We start from the raw sequence: 25,053 nt of genomic DNA, 5'->3' as shown, positions 1-25,053 counted from the left end.
GGCGCAGGACTCGCCTAGAAAAGAGCATGCGGCTGGGGCTGGGAGCAATAGTTCTGAGGCTGCCAGTTGTTCCATGGCTTTTGTCTTAAGGAAGCCACCCATGATGGCAGAGCCATAACTCGCAGGAAGCCAGCTGTCAGGGCTGTGGCGCAGGCCCCCGGGGTGGGAGGCGAGGGGAGAAAAAGACAGTCCACGGCTTTTAGACACCTGAGCTGGCCGGCTTTGTAACCGGAGAGTTTTGCGTCTTCTCCCCATCCCGTCTTCCCCAGGGACACCCCGGTCTCATCTTCTCCCTCTCCACTGTGGGAGAGAGAGGGGGCAGGGACAGCTGAGGATTCTGCCTCGTTGGTCTGCAACTCCCCGGGCACCGGGCTGCGCTGCGGCTGCCTGGCCTGGCGCGCTCTCAGCCAGCGCTCCGCTTTGAAATCTCCCCCTCCTTTTTTTTTTTTTTTTTCTAACCAGGTATGATGATGTCAAACGTGATGCCGATGCTACAGTTACAGACACAGCCCCTGCTGGCGCAGCCTCTCTGATTCCCTCTGCCTCTCCGCGGCCGGCGCTGAGCATTTGCAGACGAGCGCATCTCCTAACCAGGTCACATTTCAGCCGCGACCTCCACCGCCAGTCGCCGAGTGGGCGCAGGAGGAGGCCGGCGGGACCGCGGCAGCGCTCGCTGGCTTGGCCCGCAGCGGGCGGCAGGAAGGCGTTACAGCCCGCGCAAGTGGAGACCCCCAGGTCCGAGCCGACCGCGATGCGCGCCCCGGGTTGCGGGCGCCTGGCGCTGCCGCTGCTGCTGCTGGCCGCGGCCGCCCTGGCCGAAGGCGACGCCAAAGGGCTCAAGGAGGGCGAGACCCCCGGCAATTTCATGGAGGACGAGCAATGGCTGTCGTCCATCTCGCAGTACAGCGGCAAGATCAAGCACTGGAACCGCTTCCGAGACGTGAGTGCGCGCAGGGCGCCGGGTGCGGGTGCGGGGTGGAAGCGGCGGGGCGGGGACCCCAGCACCCCCGGCGGTGAGTAAACAACGCAGAGTCCCTGTCGCGCCCCTTCCTATGTCCCCGCAGTCGGGGCTTGGGACCCCCAGAGCCGCCCCCGCCCCGCAGATCCCAGGGTAGAGGACGCTGAGTGGGGGGAGTGCTCGGCGGGCGCAGAGATGGGGTGTGGGGTGCCAGACCGCGGGCCCGGTTGCCTGCTTCTTGCGAGCCGCCCCAGCCTGTCCCCAGCTGGTGCCCCTGCAGGTGGCACATACGGGGCACTGCGGAAGGCGCAGGTCTGGGTGGGGCCGCCGCCTGCCCTGCGAGGGTGCCCTGGGCCCCCACTGTGGCTTCGGGGAAGGGGATCTCAGGTAGGGGGTAAGGGGCCAGGGCTTTGAGTTGGGGGCCCCTGCAAACTCTCCGAGGTGAGGCGGTGGAAGGCGTGTCCGTAGCGGGGAGCGGCCGGGGGCCGGTGTCCTCGAGCCCGGTCTGGGGTCCCCACATAGAGGGGAACCCAGCGCGCACCAATTTAGCCTGCGTTTCGGGACCCAGGGAGGCTGGACCACCGCAAGGGGAGCGCAGCAACTGGAAGGAGGGATGGATCTGCCGCTCGGAGGGCTTGGAAGCAGAGGGAGAGCCCAGGAGCTGGCGGTGGGGGGTACTGGCGGGCGCGCGCCCCAACCCCGGCTTAACCTTGGCGGAACTTTGCGGGGTTGGGGGCGGGGAGGCGGCTGCGGGCGCGGGCGTCGCTGCAGCACCTTGTTTACCGGCACCTGTAGATCGAGGGGGACTCGGAGGTGGCACCCAGAAGGCCCGGGGGGGTGGACGGCCCGGCCCCGGGGTGAGCACGCGAGGGCGTGGCTGGGCCCCGGGAACCCGGGGGGCTGGGTGGGGCTGGGTTCCACTGCAGGGGATGCGCGGCTCTGGAGACCCCAGAAAGCCTGGTCGAGGACCTGCGTCCTTGGGCCTCAGTCTCCACACTTCCTGGGACCCCCGAGTGCAACACGGGCGATCTTTGGCGTTCCCTGTCAGCAGCGTGCTTCCGCGGATTCCTGAGAAATGTCTATAAAGCATCAGCGCTGCCAGTGATACCCTGCTACGCGATGGGTAGAGGCAGGGAAGGAGAACCGCGGCACCAGGTCCCCAGGCTGGGTGGCCTGGACCCCGGAGTGGGCCGTGAGGCTCCGCCGGTGCTTCACACAAGGCTAGCCCAGCCGGGGAACTGGAGTCCTCTCTTGGTACCTGCAGGCCCAGCCCCATCCGCCGCAGTCCCCTGGGCTGCCTGGGCAGAGGCCGTGGGGCCCAGCAGTGAGGGGGTGGAGCCGGCTGCCGGTCCAGTGCCCTGTGTCACCCATCCAAGCCTCCCTCCGACTGGCTGGCTGTTTGATCCTTGGAAATGGGACTGGTGAAGGTCAGAAGGAAAAGAGATGCTTAATCAGAACAGTGGAGGTTTAAAAATAAAATCCCTTCCACCTCCCTTCCTCCACCTGCTTGCAGTAGCCAGCCCAGCAGGTGAGAATAATAACTGACTGACTGCTTGACCCCTGGCACAGGGCTACCCACCTGTCTCCCTGGATTGGTGCCAATAGCTTTCTCCTTCCTGCATGCTCATCAGAAGGGAGGCCCCAGATTAGAAATTCTACAGGACCTATTCCCCTGGGTGTCATGCAGAGCTTTGGGGTATATATTGATGGGGGAGGGGCCTCGGGCTTTGGTAGGGCGGATTCCCTCTAAGGTAGACCAGGCTCCTGGAAAGACAGGGTTCAGGAGAGAAGCAGGCCAAAGAAGGCTGGGCAGGAGGGCCTGGCCATGGGGATCTGTTGGCAGCTTTTGCAGAAAAGCAAGAAGGAGCCAGCGAGCTCAGAACCACAGCATTGCATAACTCTAGTGGAGCCACTCTATGAGTGGTGCCCCCTGGAGTTGTGCAGTGCACAGACGGTGCACAGGGAATCTGGCAGCACTGGTCCCATTCTCCTCTCCAGCAGAGGCTGTGCTGCCCACCTTAGTGAGGCAGGCCCTCCAGCTGGGCACAGCAGCGTCCATGTTTGTACACATTCTCATGGGCCAGCTCTTCTGAGAACGCAGAAGCTTGGCTCCTCAGAGAGAGGGAGAGAGAGAGAAAGAGAGAGAGAGAGAGAGAGAGAGAGAGAGAGAGAGAAATTTCTTTTGAACCCTTCAGGGGCTGCAGGGTTGAGCTGGAGGCCCTATTCATGGTTGAGTCACAAGATGGCACGAGGTCCCCAGTTTGCCCAGGCAGGGGCAAGAGAAGTGAGACATTCTTGGGAAATAGTTTTGAAGGCCTCCAAGGTGTCTTCTTAAATGGTAGTGATGGAACAGAGCGGGGAGATGGTGGCACTCATGTCCAGGGGCTCAGGAAGGTGGAGCAGAGGACCAAAGTGCAGGGAGCCCTCCCCTCTGCAATCAGTCGGGGCTGGTGAGGAGCCGGCAGCTTCGGCTTAGCGTTCTTTCTCGGAGCTCAGGGATTATCAGGGAGGCAGGATTTACCAGCGGAGTAATCCTCCCTCCAGCGGGCGGGCACCGGCCGCACATCCTGGGCCCAGCAGGGCCCTGTGAAGCCCACACTCTGCTGCCAGGGAGGAGGGCAGCGGTGGCCAGGAGATGGGGCCGTGTCACTGTGCCTGGCTCCTTGACCTGAAGATCTGGCTGTGCCCTGCCCTCACAGCCTTGGCCTCTGCTTCCCCTCCCTCCCTTCTCTCCCTCCCTCCCTTGTTTCTTTTTTTTTTTTTTTTTTAATTTCTAAGAACTACTAGGGATTGGACCCGAGGAAACCCTTCACACTGAGCTACAGCATAGCCCATTTTAAAAAATGTTTTGTTTTGAGACAAGATCTTGCCAAGTCCCTCAATGCCCAGGCTGGGTTTGAGCTCACAGTGTTCCCGCCTCAGCCTCCCAGTGTGCTGGGATTACGGGGCGTACCACTGCACCCAACTCCTGTTCCCTAATGTGCCTACCTGCTGATTCACTCCCTACAGCAGAACAGTGTGGGACTCAGGACCTCAGAACAGAGCACCAAGGCCTCCTGGGGGACCCTGGGGAGGAGGTAGCCTCTACACTGACTGTCAGGGTGGGCTCCTCAGAACATGGCCACAAGGAACTGACCATTCTCATTTTGCTGGGCTCTCCTTGACTTTTGTTCTCCTCCTTTATACTACGTGTGTGGGTGTTGGCACCTGGAGTGTCACAGTTAATGGCAGCAGGGTGCCCGTCTCCCAGGCCCTGCAGTGGGCACTTCATAATCAACAACCTGTGTGATTGTTCCTCTGTAGTTTGCCTGTTTTATGATCAAAGAGACTGAGGCTCAGAGGAATGAAGTAACTGGCCCAGGGTCAAAAGCCAGGAGTTGGCAGAGTGGGGTTTGCATCCAGGTCAGCGGGTTGGTCTTTGGTTTTCAGGGTCCTTAGTGATGTGGAAAGGAGAGCCTGTCCTGGAGAACCAGCTACCCCTACCTGCATCCTTCCAAACCCCCCAGATGTCCCAGGCAGAGCAGCACCTCCTACCACCAGCCCACTCCCCACCAGGGACCAGGAACCCCCAAAGACAATTCCCATCCAGGAAGAACTGGGGGTGCAGGGTGCCAGGATAGCTCAGGCCTGGGTTCAGGTTCTGATCCGGCTCAGTTTTTGTTTTCTGCCCGGAGACAGACCCAAAGGCTCAAGTCCAGGGTATCTGAGGGCCCCAGGACTGGAGGGTATCTCTCGTGGGCGGCGGCACTGTCTCCCAAGGAAACCAGCAGATCGATGGAAGCCAGTTCTGGAGCTGGCCTGGGCCTGGCCTCAGTGTCCGAGCCAGGGCGGCTCTGCCTGTCCACAGATTTACTTGGTTGCTGCAGATCTAAGCACTGATGACTTCCTGGTGACCCTGGGTCGGCTCAGGGTCAGCCTGCCTGTAGCCCCCGTGTGATTCTCAGCAGCAGCAGCAGGAGCAAGTGTGAGCCACACAGGGGCTCCCTCGTGACCCCCCCTTAGTCCCCACACACCTACCCGGTGCAAGTATGGGGATGCGCGGCACAGATGTTTGTGGGGAAGTGTGGGTGTGTCAGAACCTAAAAGTGGGTCAGAAAAGATTCCGCAGTTGGGTTGGGTCCTTCCCAGGCCTCCTCCTCCACCTGGGCTTCTAACTGCTCCCACTGCCCAGCTGGCATCTCTAGAATGGTGTCAGCACTATGTAGCCAGGACAGCCCCATATTTAAAGTGATCCTCCTGCCTCCGCCTCCCAAGTGCTGGGATTACAGGTGTGCACCACCACACCTGGCTGGGATGCATATCCTTAGAGAAAGAGAGAGAGACTAGTGCTTGATCCCTCTGCCATTGAGGACACAGACTGAAGACTGAGGGGGTCCTTGAAGACCAGGTGGGACTCTAAGCCTGGGAAGGGGAGGGGGAGCCTTGCTGCGCAGAGAGGCTGCCAGGTGCTATGTGTTCCTCTCATCTTCCAGGAGTCTGAGGAGGAAGAAGGGCCAGCAGCACCCCATTCTCCAGGAGGGCAGAGGCTCCCTGAGGTGTGGGAGAGCTCAGGGAGGAGGGTACTCTCTTCTTTTTCCTGGTGAGAGGACAGACCAGCTGTGTGACCTTCAGGCAGCTGCTTTCCGTCTCTGGGCTCTGAGTTTCCCATTGGTATAATGGGCAGGCTAAATAAAACGACCCACACAGCCCTGGCCTTCTGCGACTCGGGAAAGGTAACCCAAGAGCTGTCAGCGGCCGCTCCCGCCGGTCATGCTTCACCCTGTCCCCTCACCCACTGCTGCTGACTGAGAGTGCCCCCCAGGACCTGTGCCCAGGTCAGGGTTGGGTGTGTATTGCCTGGGGACTGAGAAATTGGATCTCATGGCATCCGGGGCAAACCCCAGGCTGGGACACATGCACAGGCCACTGTAGTCACTGTGGGCAGCTGTACCAAGAGCCTGGAGTAGAGGTGAGCTGAGCTCTAAGTCTAATGAATTTCTTAGACTTCCAGGACCACAGAGCCCATGATTGGGGCGTTGGCACCCGTGCTTCTGTCTGTGTCCTCACACGGCAGAGGGATCAAGCACTAGTCTCTTCTTCTGAGGACATGGATTCCAGCCAGGTGTGGTGGCACACAGCTGTAATCCTAGCATTTGGGAGGCTGAGGCAGGAGAGTCACTTTAAATTTGAGACCATCCTGGACTACCTAGTGAGTTCAAGGCCAGCCTGAATTACGTGGCAAGACCCTGTCTCAGAAAGGGCACTCATCCCACTGCACCTTTATGATAGCATCTGAGGTAATCATCCCCCCAAGACCCCCCTCATACCATGCCATTGGGTTAAGGGTCTCAGCATAAGAATTTGGGAGGTGCAAACATGTAGCCCAGAATGTGTGTCTGCGTGGGTCCTTGCAGGAGCAGTGAGTTCCCTGTGTTCTGTCCAGGGAGCTGCACCCTGGGGTGAGGCAGCCGGGGAGGGGGCTGGAGCTCTGTCTAAGCAGAGGGAGTTCTTGGAGCGGGCCTCTCCTCTTCTTTCTGCTCCTTAGAAAGTTGGGGCTCACACTGCTAGAACCAGCCCCTGACTTCCAGCCTTTCACTGTAGACTAAGAATGAATGAGAAAAGGATGTCAAGTTGTCCCCAGCCTCCAGGTCCTCAGTCTGCAGCAGTGCAGGTCAGGCCAGCCCCCAACAGACCAGCAGGTGGGGAGACCCAGGCCTCGGTGGAGAACAGTTGTGTCCCCAAGGCACAAGTGCGGAGCCTCCTGCTCTCTTGTACTTTCTTTTGGGTAAGGTGGGGTTTGAGACAGGGTCTTTTTATGCAGTTCAGGCTGACCTTGAACTCACTACATAACCCAGGCTGGCCTTGAATTCAAGCACTCCTCCTGCCTCAGCCTCCTGATTGCTGGGTGACAGGTGTGTGCCACACTGCCCAGCTTTCTGTCCTTTAGAGGACAAAACCGAGGTTGGGGTGACAACTGAGATGCCCCTGGAGTTGCAGGAGGCGAGGCCCAGGCACCAGGTGGGTGTTGGCGAGGACATACCTGAGCCCAGGCTAGCTCCTGGCACACAGGCCATGACCACGATAAGCACATTTTTGCCCTTCAAGGAAATTCCTTGGAGAGGAGAGGAGGAGGGAGGTGGGAGTCTCCTTCAGTTTGTCTGGGCCACACACACAGCCTGCGCCTCCCCTTTGAGAGAGGACAGGCTTTTAGTGGCCAGCTCCACAGTGCTTTGCTGGGTGTGACAGGCGCCAGGTCCCCAGGGCTCCTGGTCCAGGCTGGGTCCATCAGAGCCACTGTGGCTATTCCCCAAGAGGGGAGGAGGAGGAGGCTCAGCTCCAAATCTCCAGCCTGGCTGGGGCTCCGTGCCAGGCTTCCTGGCCTCACAGAATCTCGCCTGGCCTGCTTCTGTCTTTAGACATCTTGATCTGTGAAGACGATCCTGTAATGGGGTTACAAACTGCAGTTTATTAATCCCCTGCTCAACATCTTCTTTCGTTTCCTGTCTCAGTGAGCCCCTCACCCCACCGTTCGCACTGTCACTGTGTGTGCCAGAGACCCTGAGGCCAGTGGTCCTGGTTTGTGTCTTTTCTTTTTCTTTTTTGGGAATTGAACCCCCAGACCATTTTAGGAAAAAAAAAATTTTTGTATGAGACATTGTCTTGCCAAAACATAAATTGTCCAGGCTTGGCTCAAACTTGCAATCCTCTTGCCTCAGCCTCCCTGAGTGCTGGGATTGCAGGTGTGTGCTGCACACACACCTGTGAGGAGCTGGTTCATGGACAGCACACACCTCAATTCTCGTGTCCCCTTCCTGTTTCGTGTCTTTCAAGCACAGAGCTTTGCAGTTCACAGAATCCGCTCTCACACATTGCTCCCCGTCCCCAGCCTGGGCATCTCACAGCGCAAGGGACAACAAGAGGGCAGAGTCTGTCCAGGGCTCTCTCGCCAGCAGCAAGGTGGGAACTCAGCACCTCAGCACCCTAGCTCCAACGCTGCTGCAGAAGCCGGCTGCGCACTGCACTGCTGGGCGGGGCTTCACCCCGAAGCAGGGACCTCAGGACCGCTCTTCCTTAGCTGGGTTTGACTTCGCCCCTGCCCCCAGCGGCTGGGGCAGCTGGGTTAATTCAAGCTGGGAAGTGAGTGGGTGATTTGGGTGCTAATTAAAATGACAGGAAGTAAACAGCCTCGAAAACACCCAGCGTGCGCCCCTAGCCCGCCAGGCCTGCGCACTCCACACCTCTCCCCCAGCCTGGCGCAGTGGGCTCGTCTCCATGGCGACGGAGCTGAGCCGCAGAGATCAAAGGAGGAGCTGGGTTAGCTCCAACCAGCGGAACCAGGGGTGGCAAAGCGATTCTGGAAAGAACCGGAACAGGGAGGCCCGTGAGTGGCTTGCCTTCTACTGCCTGTCCCTCCTGTCCTGGCTGTGGGTCTCCCTGCCCCAGGGAGAAACCACTGTTATGCTGGGATTGGGCCTCCTACTCCACCCTGGCTCTCCACAGTCCTCATCAGTTAACGTTTATAGATTCTGGTTAGGGGCATTGATTCTGGAATCATAGATCTGGGTACCTGTATTTTTTTGCTGGGCAATTGCTGTGTGATTCCTCGTAAGTCACTTAACCTCTCTGAGCCTCAATTTTATCACATAAAAATGGAGATAATATCAGTACTCTTCCTTTGGGTTTGTTGTATAAAGAAGGTAATGAATGGAAATGATTAGCATAATTTCTCCTGTGTGCTTCTTGAACTCGCTGTAGCCCAGCCTGGCCTTGAACTTGTGGTGATTCTACTACCTGAGCTTTCCCTGGGATTGCAAGCAGGCGCCTAATAGTGCCGGCTCCAGAATTGGCCATTTAAGTACAGCAAAAGTAGGGGTGTCGCCAGAGCAGTGGCAGACTTCCACAAGGTGGCGGAAGCCTGGCGGGTAATGACTGGGAGTTCTGGGGTTGGCCATAACCCTAGCATTCCAGATTGAGAAAGTGGCTTCGCAGAGGTCATGTGCCAGGCGGATTGGGGCACATCCACTGGGTGGGTGGGGGGATCTGGGAGCCAGCGGGAAGCTCACCTTCTGAAGTCACGGAGCCAGGGAAGAAGGGGTTGTAAAACCTAACGTGTGCTATTTTTTCCCTTTACTATAAAAGTAATACAAGTTCACATAGAAATTCTGGGAAAAGCAGAAAGATGCCAAATGCTCTGTATCCCTGCCAGAAGTAAACAATTTGAAAGGAATCTCTGTCGTCTACCCTCTGTGGTTTTTTTGTGACAGGGTCTCTCTAGGTTAAGCCCAGGCTGGCCGGGAACTTGCGATGATCCTCCTGCCTCAGCCTCCTTACTGATGAGATTACAGGCGTATGCCACCACTTCATTCCCTTTGTAACCCTCTCAAAATGAGAGCAACCTTTAGTGAGAGGTCCCAAATCAGTTAGGCTTCTGCGGTGTAGGACCTGGGTGGGCGGCGATCGGCCAGCAGGGGGCGCTGCTTTGATCAAGTGCCGGTAGGGGTGTGTGGAGAGAGGCTCGTGGACCAGCAGAGCCGTGGGGCCTGGGGAAGGCTCTGCGCAGAACTGGGATGTGCAGCCTGGGGTGGGGGATACGGAGTCCTGGCCCGGCTCTTCATCTGTCTGTAATCCCTGGCTGCTCACCCTGCGTCTCTGTGCGTCTGTATTCTCACTTTTTATGCTGTTAATACAAACTACATAGAGAAGACTGACTTTATTTTATTTATTTTTTGTTTATTTTTTTTGTGCTATCAGGGATTGAATTTATGATCTTGTGCCTCCATTCTTGCCAGGCAGGTGCTTACCACTGAGCAAAATCCCTTTATTTTTGTTTTTTTGAGACAGGGTTTCCTTACGTAATTCAGGCTGGCCTTGAGCTCACAGTGATCCTCCTGCCTCAGCCTTCCCAGCTCTGAGATTACACATCCAGGTGTGGGATTACACACCTGGCTTCCAGAGTGATTTTATTATTATTATTATTATTATTTATTTATTGCTTGGCAGTTGAGCTAAATCCCCAGCCTATTATTACTGTTATTCTTGTCTTTTTGAGACAGGGCCTCCCTATGCAGTTCAGGCTGGCCTTGAGCTCACTCTGTAGCCCAAGCTGGTCTCCAATTTACAACAATCCTCCTGCCTCAGCCTCCCGAGTGCTGGGATTACAAGTGTGAGCCACCACACCCAGCTCCAGATTGATTTTAAAATCCCATTTGAGAGCTGGGTTTGGTGGCTCATGCCTGTAATCCCAGCACTCCAGAGGCTGAGGCAGGAGGATCATTGCGAGTTAGAGACCAGCCTGGGCTACAAAGTGAGCTCAAGGCCAACCTAAACTGCACAGTGAGACCCTGTCTCAAAAAGACAAAAAAAAAAAAAAAAAAAAAAATCCCATTTGATACAAGCCATGGTTGTTCATGCCTTCTGGAAGTTTCTCTCACCTGTCCACTCTGGTCCCTGTTGGCTATACTAACCCAGAGGACACCTGTGTTCCTCTGGCAGCTGGAACTCGGGGTCCTGACCCATCTCCTCAGGGCCCTGAGTCGGGCCCCTGAGATCCCCTCTGTTGGGTGAGACAGCCCCAGAGCCAGCTTTGAAGCAGGCTCGTTTACCGAGAGGACGCTGGTGCTGTTCCTGCCATTTCTCACAGCAGCTGGTGGGCCTGCCCCTAGCAAACCTGGCTGCCCATTCACCTCTCTGTCACCCTGGACCTGCTCCAGCCCCCACCTGACCTCCAGAGTTGCTGTATCCCCAGGCTACATCCCGAATGGCCATTCCCATGCTGTGCACCTCCCTGTCCCTGCTGTCCCCAGGGTGGCCTCTCTTGCCCCTCATTATGTGTCTCCCCATTCCCTCCACCTGAACCCGAGGTCTCTTTTGCAGTCCTGGTGGCTCTGGGTTGTGGTGTGCTGCTTCCTGTGTCTCCCTGGGGCTCTGGGCAGGAGGGAGGCGCTGAGCTCCTCTAACCAGCGGAACCTGGCATCAGGTGCCACCCCAGGGCCACCTGTCCCCAGGCTGGCCGCTTCTACTCCCCTGGGATGCAGAGCCCAACCCTCTACCATGTGGCTCAGTGGGGGAACAGAGCTCAGCCACACCAGGGGACATGACCGTCTGCATCAGGGAGAAGAGCTGGTCACCTACAAGTCCCACTCCACCCTTACTGCCCCCTGAACTTCAAGTTGGAAATCCTCTCCTGATTCGGAAGACCGCTTTGTCCCAAGTCCCCCAGACTCCGTCCCCGAGTCCCCCAGACTCCATGTGCCCTGGCTGTGGGAAGGATGTGGAGCAGCCTGGAGGTCCTTCCCTCCCGCACGCAGTTGACTCGCCCCCTTCACATCATCCGTCCTCCCCCTGGGGGACCCAAGCAGATGGAGAGACCCCATGGGGTGGAGACCATCCCTCCTTCGCTCCTTCCTTATAACCCTGGCCTCAGCCTGTCCACTCCTTCTGGCCTCTGTTTCCCACCACCCCTTATCCAGGGCTGGGTCTGAGCTGGCCTCCTTTGGCTCAGAGCAAAGGTCCTGCAGGGGCTCAAGCCCTGTGGCTTCAGGACGCCCCTCCTGAGCCTCTTCCACCTGCTGGTTGTCCCAAGACTGCGGGACGTTGGCTGCTTAGACGTGTCCTGTCCTGTCATGGAGGTCAGCAGTGGCCAGTGTGAGGGGACAGGAGAAAGCTGAATGTGACAGGGAGGGGATGAGCCAAGGGGAAGGCAGAGGGCTTCAGTGCGGCCAGAGCCAGCACAGGCCCAGCCCTCCTGGGGAGAAGCCTGCTGTGCTCTGCCCCCAACCAGCTCTTGCTGCCACCCCACAACTGAAGACGCGGGAGGAAGCCTGCACCTGAGGGTGGGCCTCGGCACCCACTGTGAAAGCCGGGGGCTGCTCGTAGCCTGGGTTTTGTTGATTCAGTTCTGCTAAAAACCATCTGGCACTCGTGGGCTGCCTCACGCGGTGCCCTAGTTTTCACACGCTATGCACATGTGTGCGTGAGTACACATTCGCACGGATAAGAGCGTGCACACATGCATTCATGCATGTGTCATGTGGTACGTGTCAGGCACACACCTGTGCACAGTGCTGGGTGTCCGTGAGGCGCTCCCCTGCCTGGCTCTGGCACTTTCTGACCTTTGTCGCAGAGAGAGGCCTCCTCCCTACCTGTCCTGAGCTTTGCAGGGGCGGCTGCGGAGGCCCAGAGGCTTTGGGCTTCCAAAGCCCTTGGGAGCCCCCCATTGTTCCCTCCCCCACAAGATGAGCCCTCTGGTGGCTTCTTCCCCAGGCCTGACAGCCAAGCATCCGGCCCTGCTCACCATCATTCACTCTGCAGTGTGGCCTCTGCCCCACACCCTGTTCCTCTGCTCTGATGATGCGGACTCAGGATGAGGGGCTGCCCTGCCCTTTCTGCTGTCCCCCAATGGAGGAGGTTGGCAGCTGAATCCTTGGCACTGCAGCCCCTGGCCTACAGGAACCCACTTTTGCCCACCTGACCCAGCCTCCACCAAGATGGCCTGGGAGCTATGTACTGGTTTTCAGCAACTGTCTCCATCCCCCAAGGGGAAAGGGAAGCATCTAGAAACGCTGGAGTTTGGCGACTGGGATCTAGGCCAGGGAGAGGTTTTCTGCTTCTGGCCAGGCTGGGGTCCTTGGGCCACAGGAGGAATGGAGCAGGACGAATCTCCCCATGCCTTAAGTCTCAGAGACCTTGTGATGCAGCAGGAGGAGGGCGCTGTGCGGGCGTCAGGGACCTGGCCTCTGTGATGCAGGGTGTCAGGGATCTGGCCTCTCCTACATAGGGAGGCACTGGCCTGGGCAACCTCCAAAGGCCTCTTCAGTTTCCTTTGACTGAGGACTTGATACTGGATGGTGGTGACTGGAGAAGCCATTGTCACTGGCATGGGTGTCCCTTCACGAGTCTGAGCTCGGCAGGAAGGAAGGGACCTTGAGTAAGAAGTGGTCCTCCCCCTACAGCTTAGAAGAGAAAGCCCTGACCCACCTCACCCCCAAAGGGGTGCTGCCTAGGCAGGGACCTAGTAGAAGAAGGCACAGCAATTCTGGGGGCATTGCTAACCCTTTGAGCTTCTCATGTGTGTCTTGGTGGTGGGGCCAGGGCTGGCTGGCATGTGTCACCCTGCAAAAACTGTGAGTCCACCCCACTGCCCCCAGGCCACTCTCCATGGGTGATGATGCAGGAATATTGGCCTCCACAATCACAGTCAAAGACTGTCACTTGGCACCCAAGGCCACAAAGACCAGCGGTGCCCTGAGACTTCATGATCTGAGGGGACCCCCACTAATACCCTGTCTCTCTCTCTCTCTGTCCCCTCTGCTCATTGCTGTGCCGGCTGCCACATCCTGTCTCCAGGAGGTGGAGGTGAGTACTGCTGGTTCCCGGGGCCTGTGGCCTCTCTGGAGCCGCACACAGCCCTCCCCACCCCATCCATCAGCAGCTGCACCCCAGCTTCTTCCCCGCCAGCATCCTGCATGGGGTGAGGAGGATAAGATCCTTTCAGGAGAGGCTGGGATTCTGGATGGGAGTCATTTAGGGGGACAGAGGTATGGGGTGGACAGAGGTCATCTGGCAGCAATTTGCATGTGGACAGAGTGGCCTAGACCTGTCCTCTCCAGCGTGGTGGCAGCGGAGCTGACTCTGGGATGCAGATGTTTGCCCTCCTGTCCCCACCCTCTCTGTCCTTCTCTAGGATGATTACATCAAGAGCTGGGAGGACAATCAGCAAGGAGATGAAGGTAACACATCCTTCCTAGCCAGGGGAGGGGACAGAAACCCTGGAACAGTGACACAGTGGACAAGGCCTGGCTTTGGCCTCTGGGCTCCTCAGGCAGCCAGATCCTGAAGGGGCTCCCTAGGGCTGCTAGAGGGAGGGATCTTCCAGCTTGGGAGCTCCCGGGTGACCTGTGTCCTCACACTGTGTCCCTGCAGCCCTGGACACCACCAAGGACCCCTGCCAGAAGGTGAAGTGCAGTCGCCACAAGGTGTGCATCGCCCAGGGCTACCAGCGGGCCATGTGCATCAGCCGCAAGAAGCTGGAGCACAGGTGAGGCTGGGGGGCCCTGCGGGGTCAGCTCCAGGGCCGTGTTCTGCTGACCTGTCCCCTGCATAGTGCTTATTGCTGCCAACCAGACCACACAAAACTTAGTGGCTTAACACAACCATTCTGTGTCATCTCCCACAGTTCCTGAGGGTCAGAAAGCCAGGAGTTGGCTGATTCTGGTCTGAGGTCTGTGGTGAGGTTTGAGTCGTGGTGCAGGACGAGGCATCCTGTCTCAGGCTTGGCGGGGGCTGGAGGAATCACTTCTGTGCCTCTCTTGTGGCTGTTAGTGGGGGACCTCGGCTCCTGATCACCTGAACCCCTCTATAAGAGAGTTTGCCTGTCCACTGTAGGGACAACACTTTGTGAGTTAGCTTTTCCATCTCTGGGACAAAGTATTTGACACCTGAATTTTAGAGGTTTATTTTGGCTTACGGTTTCAGTGGGTTCAGTCCATGGCTGGCTGGCCCCAAGGCAGAAACAACATGCAGTGGAAAGCTGCTCATCAAGGTGGTCCAGGGGCAGGGAGCAGAGGGAGGAGCCAAAGACAAGAACACACCCTTCCAGGTCATGTCGCAGTGATCGTCTCCAAGCAGTTCCTGTCTCCTAATACTGCGTTCAGCTGTGAACTGGTCAGTGGGTGATCCATTGTTGAGTACAGCGTCCCAATGATCCAGGCACCTTCCACACTCATGAGACTTTTGGGGGGCATTTGAGACCTAAACCATAACAAAGAGCAAGGAGGAAGCTGTTCCTCAGAAAACTATTCCCAATACCAGGGAAAGTCACACATGGGTATCTGCCTTAAGACAAACAGGTTATTAGACCAGATGATTTGAAAGTTCAGGTTCTAACTTCTGAGGCTTACACAGGAAGGGTAAGGGATGTTTGAGAAAGCCTTGGCTCCAACTCAAGGACACGATCCTGCCTGGCTCCAGGACCCCATGAACAGCTTCCCTTTCCCTCCCCTCTCTCCTGAACCCAGTCTAGACTTGCATTGTTAGGTGACTGCGGTACTGGGCAGGAAGGAAACTTGGTGACAGTTTACTTTGGTAAGCCAGGCCCTCTGGGAAATGGGTAGCTGCTTTTCTGTGTAACAGTTCAAGACTGGATCCCCACATCCTCCATTTTTCTAGAAAGCCTAAGAATCCAGGGTTTTTTTTGGGTGAACTCTTGCATTATGCAAATGTAGGCAAATAACTCTGGTCACAAAACACTAATCACCCTGGGTGGTCAGACAAAATCAGTTTGCAGGTCAGATTTGTTCCGTGGTACCATGGATTTATGACCTCTGACTTAGGCTGGCCCCTCATGTGAAGTGAGACTCCTTTACCTCTTGCAGTCAGAGCTGGCTCTGTTCCCCAAGACCTCACCAGACTCTGGAAAAGGGAAGAATCTGCCCAGTTCCACCCTTGAGCCAGAGGAGGGTCTGGCAAGGGGCGACTGTGTGGGTGAGCAGGAGTACAGAGGTGCTGACCTGCTATAGTCTGCTGGCCAGCCGCTTGTCAGGACAGGTCTATTGGACCTTCTCTTGTCCCTTTCTCATTTTTATCTCCTTCTCCATGTCTCCCCACCCTTTTCCCTGTAGGATCAAGCAGCCCACTCTGAAACTCCATGGAAATAAAGACTCCATCTGCAAACCCTGCCACATGGCCCAGCTGGCCTCAGTCTGCGGCTCTGATGGCCACACATATAGCTCAGTGGTGAGGAGCAGCCCCAGGTGGGCTGGGGTGGGGTGGGTACACCTGGGGGACACTCAGCCGGGGCCTCCCCAGGAATTCCCAGGACTGATGTGGGCAGCCAGTGCATTTGGTGCAACCGAACGGCAGGGTGTGGGAGGGATGCCTGAGCCCTGGCCAGGGTGACCTGAGAGATGGAGCAAGACCATGTCCTTCACCTGGGGCAGCTGAAGGGGGGCCAGAAGAGACACATGGCCAGGAAATTGCAAGGGGTGTAAGTGAGGTAAGGGGCTCTCAGAAGTATGAGAGCTGCTGCCCAGATGCTGGGATAAAGGAGCCAATGGGCCAGTGTGTCCCCAAGAAGCAGGAGCACCCAGGCAGGAGGACATCATCCTCCCTGAGAAGATGACGTGGGAAAGATGGGGGAATTGGGAGAACCTCTTCTGGGATTTTTGTGATGATTTCTGTGATGGTATCTGTGAAAGCAAAGTGCCATGGACACGCAGGTGCTGGTCATGAACGCTTCTGAGGAATGAGAAGTTGGGGTTGCTTGCATTTTGGCTAGCACTGATGATTGGCTAGGGTTGGGTTTCAGGGCTTGGGGGCCTTTTTGGGGTGAAGAATCAGCAGACCAGGGGTGGTGGCACACATCTGTAAAATCTCTGCACTCTGAGAGGCGGAGGCAGGAGGATGGCAAGTGTGAGCCCAATCTGAGGAATTTAGTAATCCTCCGTCTCTAACGGTGGGAGGGCTGGGGTACAGCTCAGGGTGAAGGCCCTGGGCTCCGTCCTCAGTACCACAAAATAAATAGACAAGTAAATGAGCAGCTGTGGTGACAAGGTGACAAGGTAGAGTTGGCAAAGAGATGAGGTCACCCCCAAGGGAAGAGAGGGCAGAGCAAGATTGAGCAAGAGGCCTGGGCAGAGGTGACGCTTAGGCCAGAGGGCCGTAAAGGAGGCAGTGCCGACAGAGGAGGACAGGGAGAGCTCGGTCCCACACCGGTGCACAGAGCAGCCACCCCTGTGGGCAGGAAGCTGCGGTGCAAGGTGGATTGTTCTGTAGGGAGTGCAGGTCGTCAGTAGGTCTGGCTTCCGTCCCCTGCCCACGGCCCAACATGTCACTGGGCCTCCGGTGCCTTGATGTCTCTGCTGAGCACAAGAAACAGGATCCTCCTGCATGGAGCGGCTGGGAACAAGTATGATAAGGCGCACGGTGCTGCAGTGCTGAGGCTCAGTTCCTGCTTCCCAGGAGCCCTCACCCTGAAGGAGAAACACACAGACAGGGCAAGATGCTTAGAGCAGGGTGCAGCCCGCAGCTGGCAGAGCCCAGCATCTGTGTGTGTGTGTGTGTGTGTGTGTGTGTGTGTGTGTTAGGTAGTGGTGATTGCTGCTTAAGAGAGTCGAGGACAGGGCCCCTGCAGGAGACCATGGGAAGACCAGGGAGGGAGGGACCGAGGGACAGTGAGGCGGAGGACAGGCCATGGTAGCCAAAACAGACTCAGGGAGAGCTGCAGGATACTCTGGGGCCCATCCCAGTCTTCACAGCAAGGCCTGGCCCCTGGGGCCCCCTTTGTGGATCTGCTGTGGCTCACCTCTGTGCACCCGTGGTCCCCAGAGGGCGAGGGGGGCCTTCCTGGGCTGCTCCTGTGGAAGAGGGTGGGGCTCCAGGGCAGGAAGCCCAAGGCACCCGGCCCCCTTTCTCCTGCAGTGTAAGCTGGAGCAGCAGGCCTGTCTCAGCAACAAGCAGCTAACGGTGAGATGCCAGGGCCCCTGCCCCTGCCCCACGGAGCAGGCTGCCACCTCCACCGCGGACGGCAAGTCAGGTAACGGGTGCGCCAGCTCCTCCTCTGGGTTGCAGGGTGGCCACAGCTTCGCAGGGTGGGAGGGGAGAAGAACAGCCTGAAAGACTGTGAGGTTCTGGGCCCCCGGTTGGCAGAGCAGGCCTGGGCCTCAGCCCTCAGTTCTCTCACGGGGGTGATGGAAGGGACTTCGCTGGGGAGAGGCCAAGAGAGGGAGCCCCTGGTTTCTGCCTTCCCTTCTCCTGCATCATGGCAGGGCCTCCCTGCCTGGAGGGCAGGATCCCCAACTGAAACCAGGCTGTTGCTTCATGCTGAGCCCCAATTTGTGCTCTGTGCCTTTCTTTGTGTCACCCACTGCAGACACCTGTACCGGCCAGGACCTGGCCGACCTGGGCGATCGACTTCGGGACTGGTTCCAGCTCCTTCATGAGAACTCCAAGCAGAACGGCTCAGCCAGCAGTGCTGCCAGCCCGGCTGGAGGTACAGGAAGGAGGGGCCAAGGAGACCGTCGTGTATGGGCCAGCCCTACTCTTACTCCCGAGATCCCCAGAAGAGCTGGGCCCCCAGAGAAGGAGTGATTAATGTCAACCAGTGCAAGAAGAATATAACTAGCAAATGGGAAGGACTTCTTACCGTGCGTGTGTGGAGAAGCCGGGTGTAGTCATGCACACCCGTGATCGCAGCACTCTGGGAGGCTGAGGCAGGAGGATGGCAAGCTCAAGCCGAGACCAGACAACTTAGTAACACTCTTTCTCAAACAATAAAGAGCCAACGATGTGGCTCAGTGCAGAGGCCCTGGGCTCAATTCCCAGTATCAAAACCAAACCAAACCAAAACCATGGATTGGGAGAGCTCAGGCTACAAATCAGCATCCAAAAGTAAAGAGCTCCTCAATTCTGGGGCTGGAGGTGCAGCCCGGTGGTAGAACACTTGCCTAGAAGAGTCAAGGCCGTGTTTGTTCCTTAGTCTCACACACACAATCAGGAATTATTTTTTCTGAGGCTTTCAGAACAGGATTTGGGCGATATAGATGCAGGGCTGTGGTATAGAAGGACAAAGGACCTTGGCCATTCTTGAGCTTCTTATGGTTGGATTCCAGGCTGCCTGGCCCTACCAAGAGGGCCAGGGCTGAGATCGAAGGGTAGGGATGGGAAGGTGGGGATGGAACCAGTCTGAATCCTGGTCTGCTCCCCAGGGCTGGACAAGAGCCTGGGGGCCAGCTGCAAGGACGCCATTGGCTGGATGTTCTCCAAGCTGGACACAAGTGCTGACCTCTTCCTAGACCAGACCGAGCTGGCCGCCATCAACCTGGACAAGTACGAGGTCTGCATCCGTCCCTTCTTCAACTCCTGCGACACCTACAAGGACGGCCGAGTGTCCACCGCCGAGTGGTGCTTCTGCTTCTGGAGGGAGAGTGAGCACTGGGGCCCGCGGAGTGAGGAGGCAGCACCCCTGTCCCCCGGCTGCTCACCTGCACCTTGCAGGGCTTCCCTCTCAGAGCCCGGGGAGCTAGCCTGTGATGCCCTTTCTCGGCAGGCCCCAGGGGGATCCGAATTTTGCAGGTCCTGAAGCTTAAGCACCTTTTGATGCCTTGTAGGTCTTTTAGGGGCCCCCAGAGGGCAAGGGATGGGGGGTTTTAGAGCTGAAGATGCATTCGCTTCTTGGTGATTCCACTTCCTGGCACTTCTTGAGTCTTTTGCCCCAGTGAACAATTAACATAGGTGATCATTGGTCTTAAATCGTCAGAAAACTTTGTTAGCCTTATCTGCCCAGTGTTTAGAGATTATCTAGGCCAACAAGAAAGTGTCAGTTGATAGGAAAACTGAGGTCCTAAGGGTCAACTGACCAGGAGCTAGTGTAGGCAGTGGCCTGCCCCCTGGCCATCGTGTGTGGAAGTTGTGAAGTGTCTGTGGCCAGAGTCCAAGGCTAGGGCTCCACCTTGTGCTAGTCTGAGCCCCTGACAAGAGACCAAAGCCCTCGAAAATGCAAGCATGTGGGTGGGGTTGGTCTTGCACCCTGAACTGCCAGCCTTCCTGCCAGGCACTGCCCGACCCCCTATGCCAGGCCTTGCAGGCTTATTCCATGTCTTCTGTAGAGAAGCCTTCCTGTGGAGGGCTGGGAGTGCCAAGGTGACCTGGAGCTTGGTGGCCGGCTATTTTTGGCTGGGAGGTCTGTATATAGGCCTGCTTGTCTTTTTTTTTCTTCTTTTTCTTTTTGGTACCAGAGATTCAACTCACAACCTCACACTTGCTAGGCAGGCACTTGTGCTGCTGAGCTAAACCCCTGGCCCCAGCCTACTAGTCTTATGCTCCCCTGGATCTCCAACCTTGCGGGACCCACCCGTCCCCTCCCTGACTCCCATGTCTCATCCTCAGAGAACCCTAGGCTTCTTGGGGCCCTCAGGCTGCCTCTCTCCCCACAGAGCCCCCCTGCCTGGCCGAGCTGGAGAGAATCCAGATCCAGGAGGCTGTCAAGAAGAAGCCAGGTGAGGGCGGGCTGTGCGGGCAGAGGAGGAGGTGGGGGGGCTGCCAGGAGCCCCTCTGAGGCCTGGGCCTGAAGGCAGGCATGAGTCACTAAGTTTCCCCAGCTTGGTCTTAAAGTTTGCAGTTTTCCTGCCTCAGCCTCCCAGAATGCTGGGATCACAGGTGTGTACTACCATGTATCTTCCTGTTTAAATACATGTGAGGGGCCAGCGTCTCCCCATTCTCCACTCAGTAAGTGTGTTTTAAGCATTAGTTTTATGGCTTTTCATTTGGGAGCTGGAAGTCAGTATACAGAGGGGCCCTAGAATCTTTGATTCAGTTCAAGTCAGCAAGCATGTGTGTGGAGCCCCAGTAGGCCCCACTAGGGAGATGTTCATAATGTCCTCCCCACCCCATCCCCAACACCCTAGGGAGCAGAGGAGCAAACCCAGCCCAAACCAGAACCTATGGACAAGACAGATGGGGTCTCTGTCCCTGTGAGGCCTTGGCACGGGCTAACTGGGGAAGCACCAAGGAGACAGACGCGCCAATTGTGACTGGTGTGTGGGCGCTGAGGGAGGAGGCAGGTGACAGGAGGGACCCAAGGGGTCAGCAGAGACCTCTGGGGAGCTAAAGTCTGGGGGAGACCAGAGGGAGGAGAAGGAGTCAGAGTGCAGAGTCAAGGGCAGGAGAAAGCCCAGAGTTCTCTGAAAACAGAGGAAAAGGACCTTATGACAAGTGTGATAGCTCAGGAGATGAGATCTGAGATCCGGAAGGCAGGTCACACTGCGCCTCAAAGCTCCTCCAGAGCAGCCTGCTGTCTGACCAGGCCCAAGGGACCGGCACACTTCGCAGAGGTCATGTTGACACAGCGCATGGTCTTTATCCTGTTGTGAGCCCCACCTTGGCTGGGAAGCCGTTGTCTGTCTGTCGTCTACTCCCAGAGCAGGCCCTGAGCCTCAGCCCCCAGGCCCAGACCTCATGTTACCCTGTGTTTTTTCCCTAATAAGAGGGCAGAAGATGTCCTGTGGGCCAGCATAGGAGCAGAATTTGGGGGCCTAAGGAAAGGAAATGAGCCCCTAAGGCAGCTCTGACTCAGGGGACAGTGAGGGGTGGGGGGCGCCCAGGCGTGCCAGGCTGGGGCCAGGTTGTCCAGGGGAGCTTCAGAGATGTGGACAGGATGAGAGCACAGCAGCTGACGCACATCTGAATAGGTGGTTCAGAAAATCTGGTTTCTGGACAGAAGAGCTGGAAGAAATGAGCCCTGGCCATCTGGGTTTGTTGAGGGGTCAGGACCGCACTGGCCAGGTTTGGGGCCATCCGATCCCTGTTCAAGCCCACGCTCTGAGGCTGTCACTGTCCCACCCAGGCATCTTCATCCCAAGCTGTGACGAAGATGGTTACTACCGCAAGATGCAGTGTGACCAGACCAGTGGTGACTGCTGGTGCGTGGACCAGCTGGGCCTGGAGCTGACCGGCACCCGCACGCATGGAAACCCCGACTGTGGTGAGGCCCGGGCAGCTTCGGAGCACCCGGGGGGCCCTGCGGGACAGGCTGTGGGGGCAGCGTGCCGAGCAGGTCCCTCACGGCTGCCCTTGGCTTGTCGCCCTTACAGATGACATCGTGGGGTTCTCAGGGGACTTTGGGAGTGGTGTCGGCTGGGAGGATGAGGAGGAGAAGGAGACGGAAGAAGCAGGCGAGGAGGCCGAGGAGGAAGAGGGTGAGGCGGGGGATGCCGATGACGGAGGCTACATCTGGTAGATGGCCCTGGGTGCCATGGCAGGCCAGGGTGCCGACGGCCAGCAGAAACCTGGACAGCAGCGGGCAGCTTATCGAATGGATCCGGAAGTTAGCCGGAAGCACCCTGGCTCCGGTGGGAGGACCTGAAGTGTGCGTGCACGGCTCTGTGTGGCTGGGGTGAGAGTGTGTGTGTGTGTGTGTGTGTGTGTGTGTGTGTGCGCGCGCGCGCGCTGACAAATGTGTCCACACTGATCCTGGCAGAGTGAGCCACCAAGAGGCCCAGTCGGCTACCTTGCCTTTCTTTTCTTCCCATCTGTTGGTTTTAAAATGCACATATTCTCACACCAACACTTCAAAAACCAATGAAATGAGACGCCCTTGGTCCTGCCCTACCACCTCACCCCCCCCCACTCTCCTGGGGTCCCACCAGCCCTGCCTCCTCCTGTCCCTGGCTGCCCTTCAGGGGTCCCAGAGGACGGAGGGCAGGAAGCTCTTAGCTGGGAGCTCTCAGCTGATTTGGTGTGGAACCCTCCCCAGCCACAATAAGCCCTGTCCCTCTCCTGAACCCTCACTCCCACCCCAAGCACTAGACACTAAAGTCCCTGAGGCTCGATGGAGTGACCAGAGGTAGCTGGGAAGGAGCTGGAGGCAGAGGTGATGAGGCAGGAGGAAGAGTCACCCTGCCAATCTGGCCTGGTCCCTCGCACTCGAGGGGTGGGGCAGGTGGGGAGCAGGGGTGAGCTCAGAGCCAGGGTAGGTTCCACACAGAGCCACCTTAGGAGTGGCCAGGGGCTGGCTTCTCCCTGCAAGTCTCCTGGGGGCTGTGTACAGGTGGCTGTCTTGGAGTCCGGGGCTGGAGCTATGCAATGGAGCCCTGCCTGGCTCCCCCATGGAGCTCCTGACAAGAGGGGTGCTGCTCCTGCCTGTGTGCCCCTTGTTGGTACCCTCCTTAATCTCCCCAGGGAGTTTGAGGACCAGGAACCACAGATGTGTGCCCACTGCCTACCTGACTCCCTAACTAGATGCTCTCCTGCTTCCCAGGCCAGTGGACAGACATGTCCCCAGGGCCCTGTGGAGACGCAGTTGGGAGAGGCTCCTCCATGCTTTCTGGGACTGTGATCCTCCCAACCCTGCAGCCACGGGGAGCAACACCATGGGCCATCCCAGTGCAGCTCCTCTGGCCTCTGGGGCTCCTGCTGTCCCCGAGGGTCCCTCAGGTTAGCCAAGCTCTATTGTGAAGCCCTGCAATATGAGAACGTTAGTGACAAGCCAGTTCCACAGCCACACCACACTGTCCTCTCAGACCTCTGGACCTGGTGGGAGTCATCTTACTCACACGAGGACGCCCTGTGACTTTTCTTTGTGTGTTTGCTATTGTTTTCTCCAATTTGTCCAGTTCTCCCTGTCAAAGCAAATTCCTTAATACCTTTGGTGAAGCATTTCTTACCTGGATGTGGGCCTCTGGAGAGTGCAGTGTGCATGTGTATGTTTGAATGGGTGTGCATGTATGTGTGTATGCGTGTATATATGGACCTGGGCCATCATGGTGGCCTCGGAGAACTATGGGGACTGGATGGCTGCATGGGGTCTGGGTAGCCTGGCTCTCCCAGCACCTGCCGAGCCTGAGTGCTGTTGGACGTCATGAAAGAGCCTCACCCACTGGCCCTTCCTCCACCCTGGAGTCCACGTCTCCCGAGCCCTCTCGGGGGGAAAAGCTCCACTTAGCCCCATAAAGCGCTTCTCATCCTGCAGCACAGTTCTGATTGTTGAGGTGTCGCGCTATGCCAGACCCTTGGCCCTGTGCTCCTCTCCTCCCCTTCCTGGTCCCCTGGCCCCTTCCTCTGGTCCCCTGGTCAGTCACATCCGCCCTCTGCTCTCCTGAGGCAGCTGCTCCTCTGACTTGAGCTACTTGAAGCTTCCTGCTCTCCCTGGGATGCCCCAGTGGGACTTCTGAAACTGTCCTGAGGGCAGCTGTGAGGGATCCTGGGCCCCCCGGGGTGGGGAGGGGGCTCTTCCTCCTCTCACTGTGGCTCCTCCTCTCCTGGGGGGGCTGTGCTCTCTGTGTCTCTGGGTCTTCCGCTGTGCACGTTTATCTGACCTTGTAAATATGTTCTAGGAAGAAAGCAAAAGGCATTGAACTCGCCCCCTCTGGAGGGCCTGCAGGGGTCCAGGCTTGCCCTGTCTCTGAAGCTTTGCACCCCACTGAGACAGCTCCCTGCCATCAAAGTCAGATGAAAGCAGCTGTTCCCAAGGCTGAAAGCCTTCTGTGACTTCTCCTTAGCCAAGCTTGAGTTTCTCACAGCAAGAATGCAGGTTCCCACCCCCGCCCCTATGGATATATGCCCTGGGCCCAGCTGCCACCCCAGCTCCTGCCAGCTGCTCTACACGGATGTCCTGGCGCCTCCCTACCCTCACCTCCTGGGCTTAGGCAGGCAGGGGACCTGGAGTGGCACTGAAAAGAGCTCAACCAAATTGTAGAACCATGACTCGCCAGGCCCCAGGCCTCCTTGGTGCATGGATGCTGGAAAAGATGGGGTAGGTTGGGATTGGAGAAAATAATGTGCCTTGAAAGACCACTCAGAGGGTCTGAGGTGATGGAGGAGGAGTGTGGCCCCGGGGAGCTCAGGAAGCAAGTCACCCCGGGAGAGGGAGACAGGACATCTTGACTGCCCCCTAGCGTCTCGCAGGGGTTGTGAACACACAGGATGGTGGCCATGCTTCCTTCCTGTTCCAACCTGCCTGATTTACTGTAGTGCAGGCCGCCCACTGACCCTCTGCAGAGCTCTGCTTCCAAGTTCACCTCAGAGTGGGCGGGGTCCATCGGTACCAACACCAGAGCCCTCCATTTCACCAAAGCCTGAGCCCTCAGCCCCTTGGGGAGGACAAGTGGCCAGTCATTGACACCCCAGGGTCACCGTGGGGCTGTGGGCTGGCAGGGGTGCCAGAGAAGAGACATTGGGGAGCAAACGGAGACTGGAGACAACCCACGGAAGTCCCAGGCAGAGCCAACTGCTTTACAGCCTTCTCAAACCATGTGACGTGCAATAACTGAGCTTAGAGTTAAGAATTGTGTTCCAGTGCTTGGGTTTCCGTCTGTAGATTTAAGTGCTGAAATCGTATCTCTCAGTAATTTTAGATGTCTTTTTAAAAAATCGAGAAACAAAGTGTTAGACCTGTGTGTGCGTTGATGGGCACTCAAGCGTCCCTGGATCACCCCACCCTCTCTTCTGCACCCCATTCCCTCACCCCCCACCTCCCTGAACCCCCACCTCCACTTGGGGACCCTGCCTTGTGTCGTCTTTATCTGCCTATTAGTCAGCCTAAGGGAACAAGTACACTTCACACATGCATAAAGGAAATCAAATGTTATTTTTAAGAAAATGAAAAATAAAAACTTTATAAACCA

At 57.4% G+C, this 25,053-nt stretch overlaps 1 protein-coding gene across 1 annotated transcript; it reads left to right on the top strand.

Moving 5' to 3' along the window:
- The first annotated feature begins 462 nt into the window (after nt 1–462).
- Spock2 (SPARC (osteonectin), cwcv and kazal like domains proteoglycan 2) lies at nt 463–25,053 on the top strand. The gene is made up of 11 exons (XM_003473773.5): nt 463–940; nt 13,283–13,291; nt 13,620–13,665; nt 13,859–13,973; nt 15,556–15,670; nt 17,354–17,468; nt 17,805–17,924; nt 18,640–18,858; nt 19,867–19,929; nt 21,276–21,413; nt 21,523–25,053. The coding sequence occupies exons 1-11, from the start codon at nt 752–754 to the stop codon at nt 21,666–21,668; spliced, it is 1,275 nt and encodes a 424-aa protein (XP_003473821.1). The 5' UTR covers nt 463–751; the 3' UTR covers nt 21,669–25,053.

Source organism: Cavia porcellus, unplaced genomic scaffold (assembly GCF_034190915.1).
Source record: "Cavia porcellus strain 051 isolate PalLab524CR breed Dunkin Hartley unplaced genomic scaffold, mCavPor4.1 scaffold_28, whole genome shotgun sequence".
Taxonomy (NCBI): domain Eukaryota; kingdom Metazoa; phylum Chordata; class Mammalia; order Rodentia; family Caviidae; genus Cavia; species Cavia porcellus.
The sequence above is the reverse complement of the archived record's forward strand: the minus strand, read 5'-3'. Positions and strand labels throughout refer to the sequence as shown.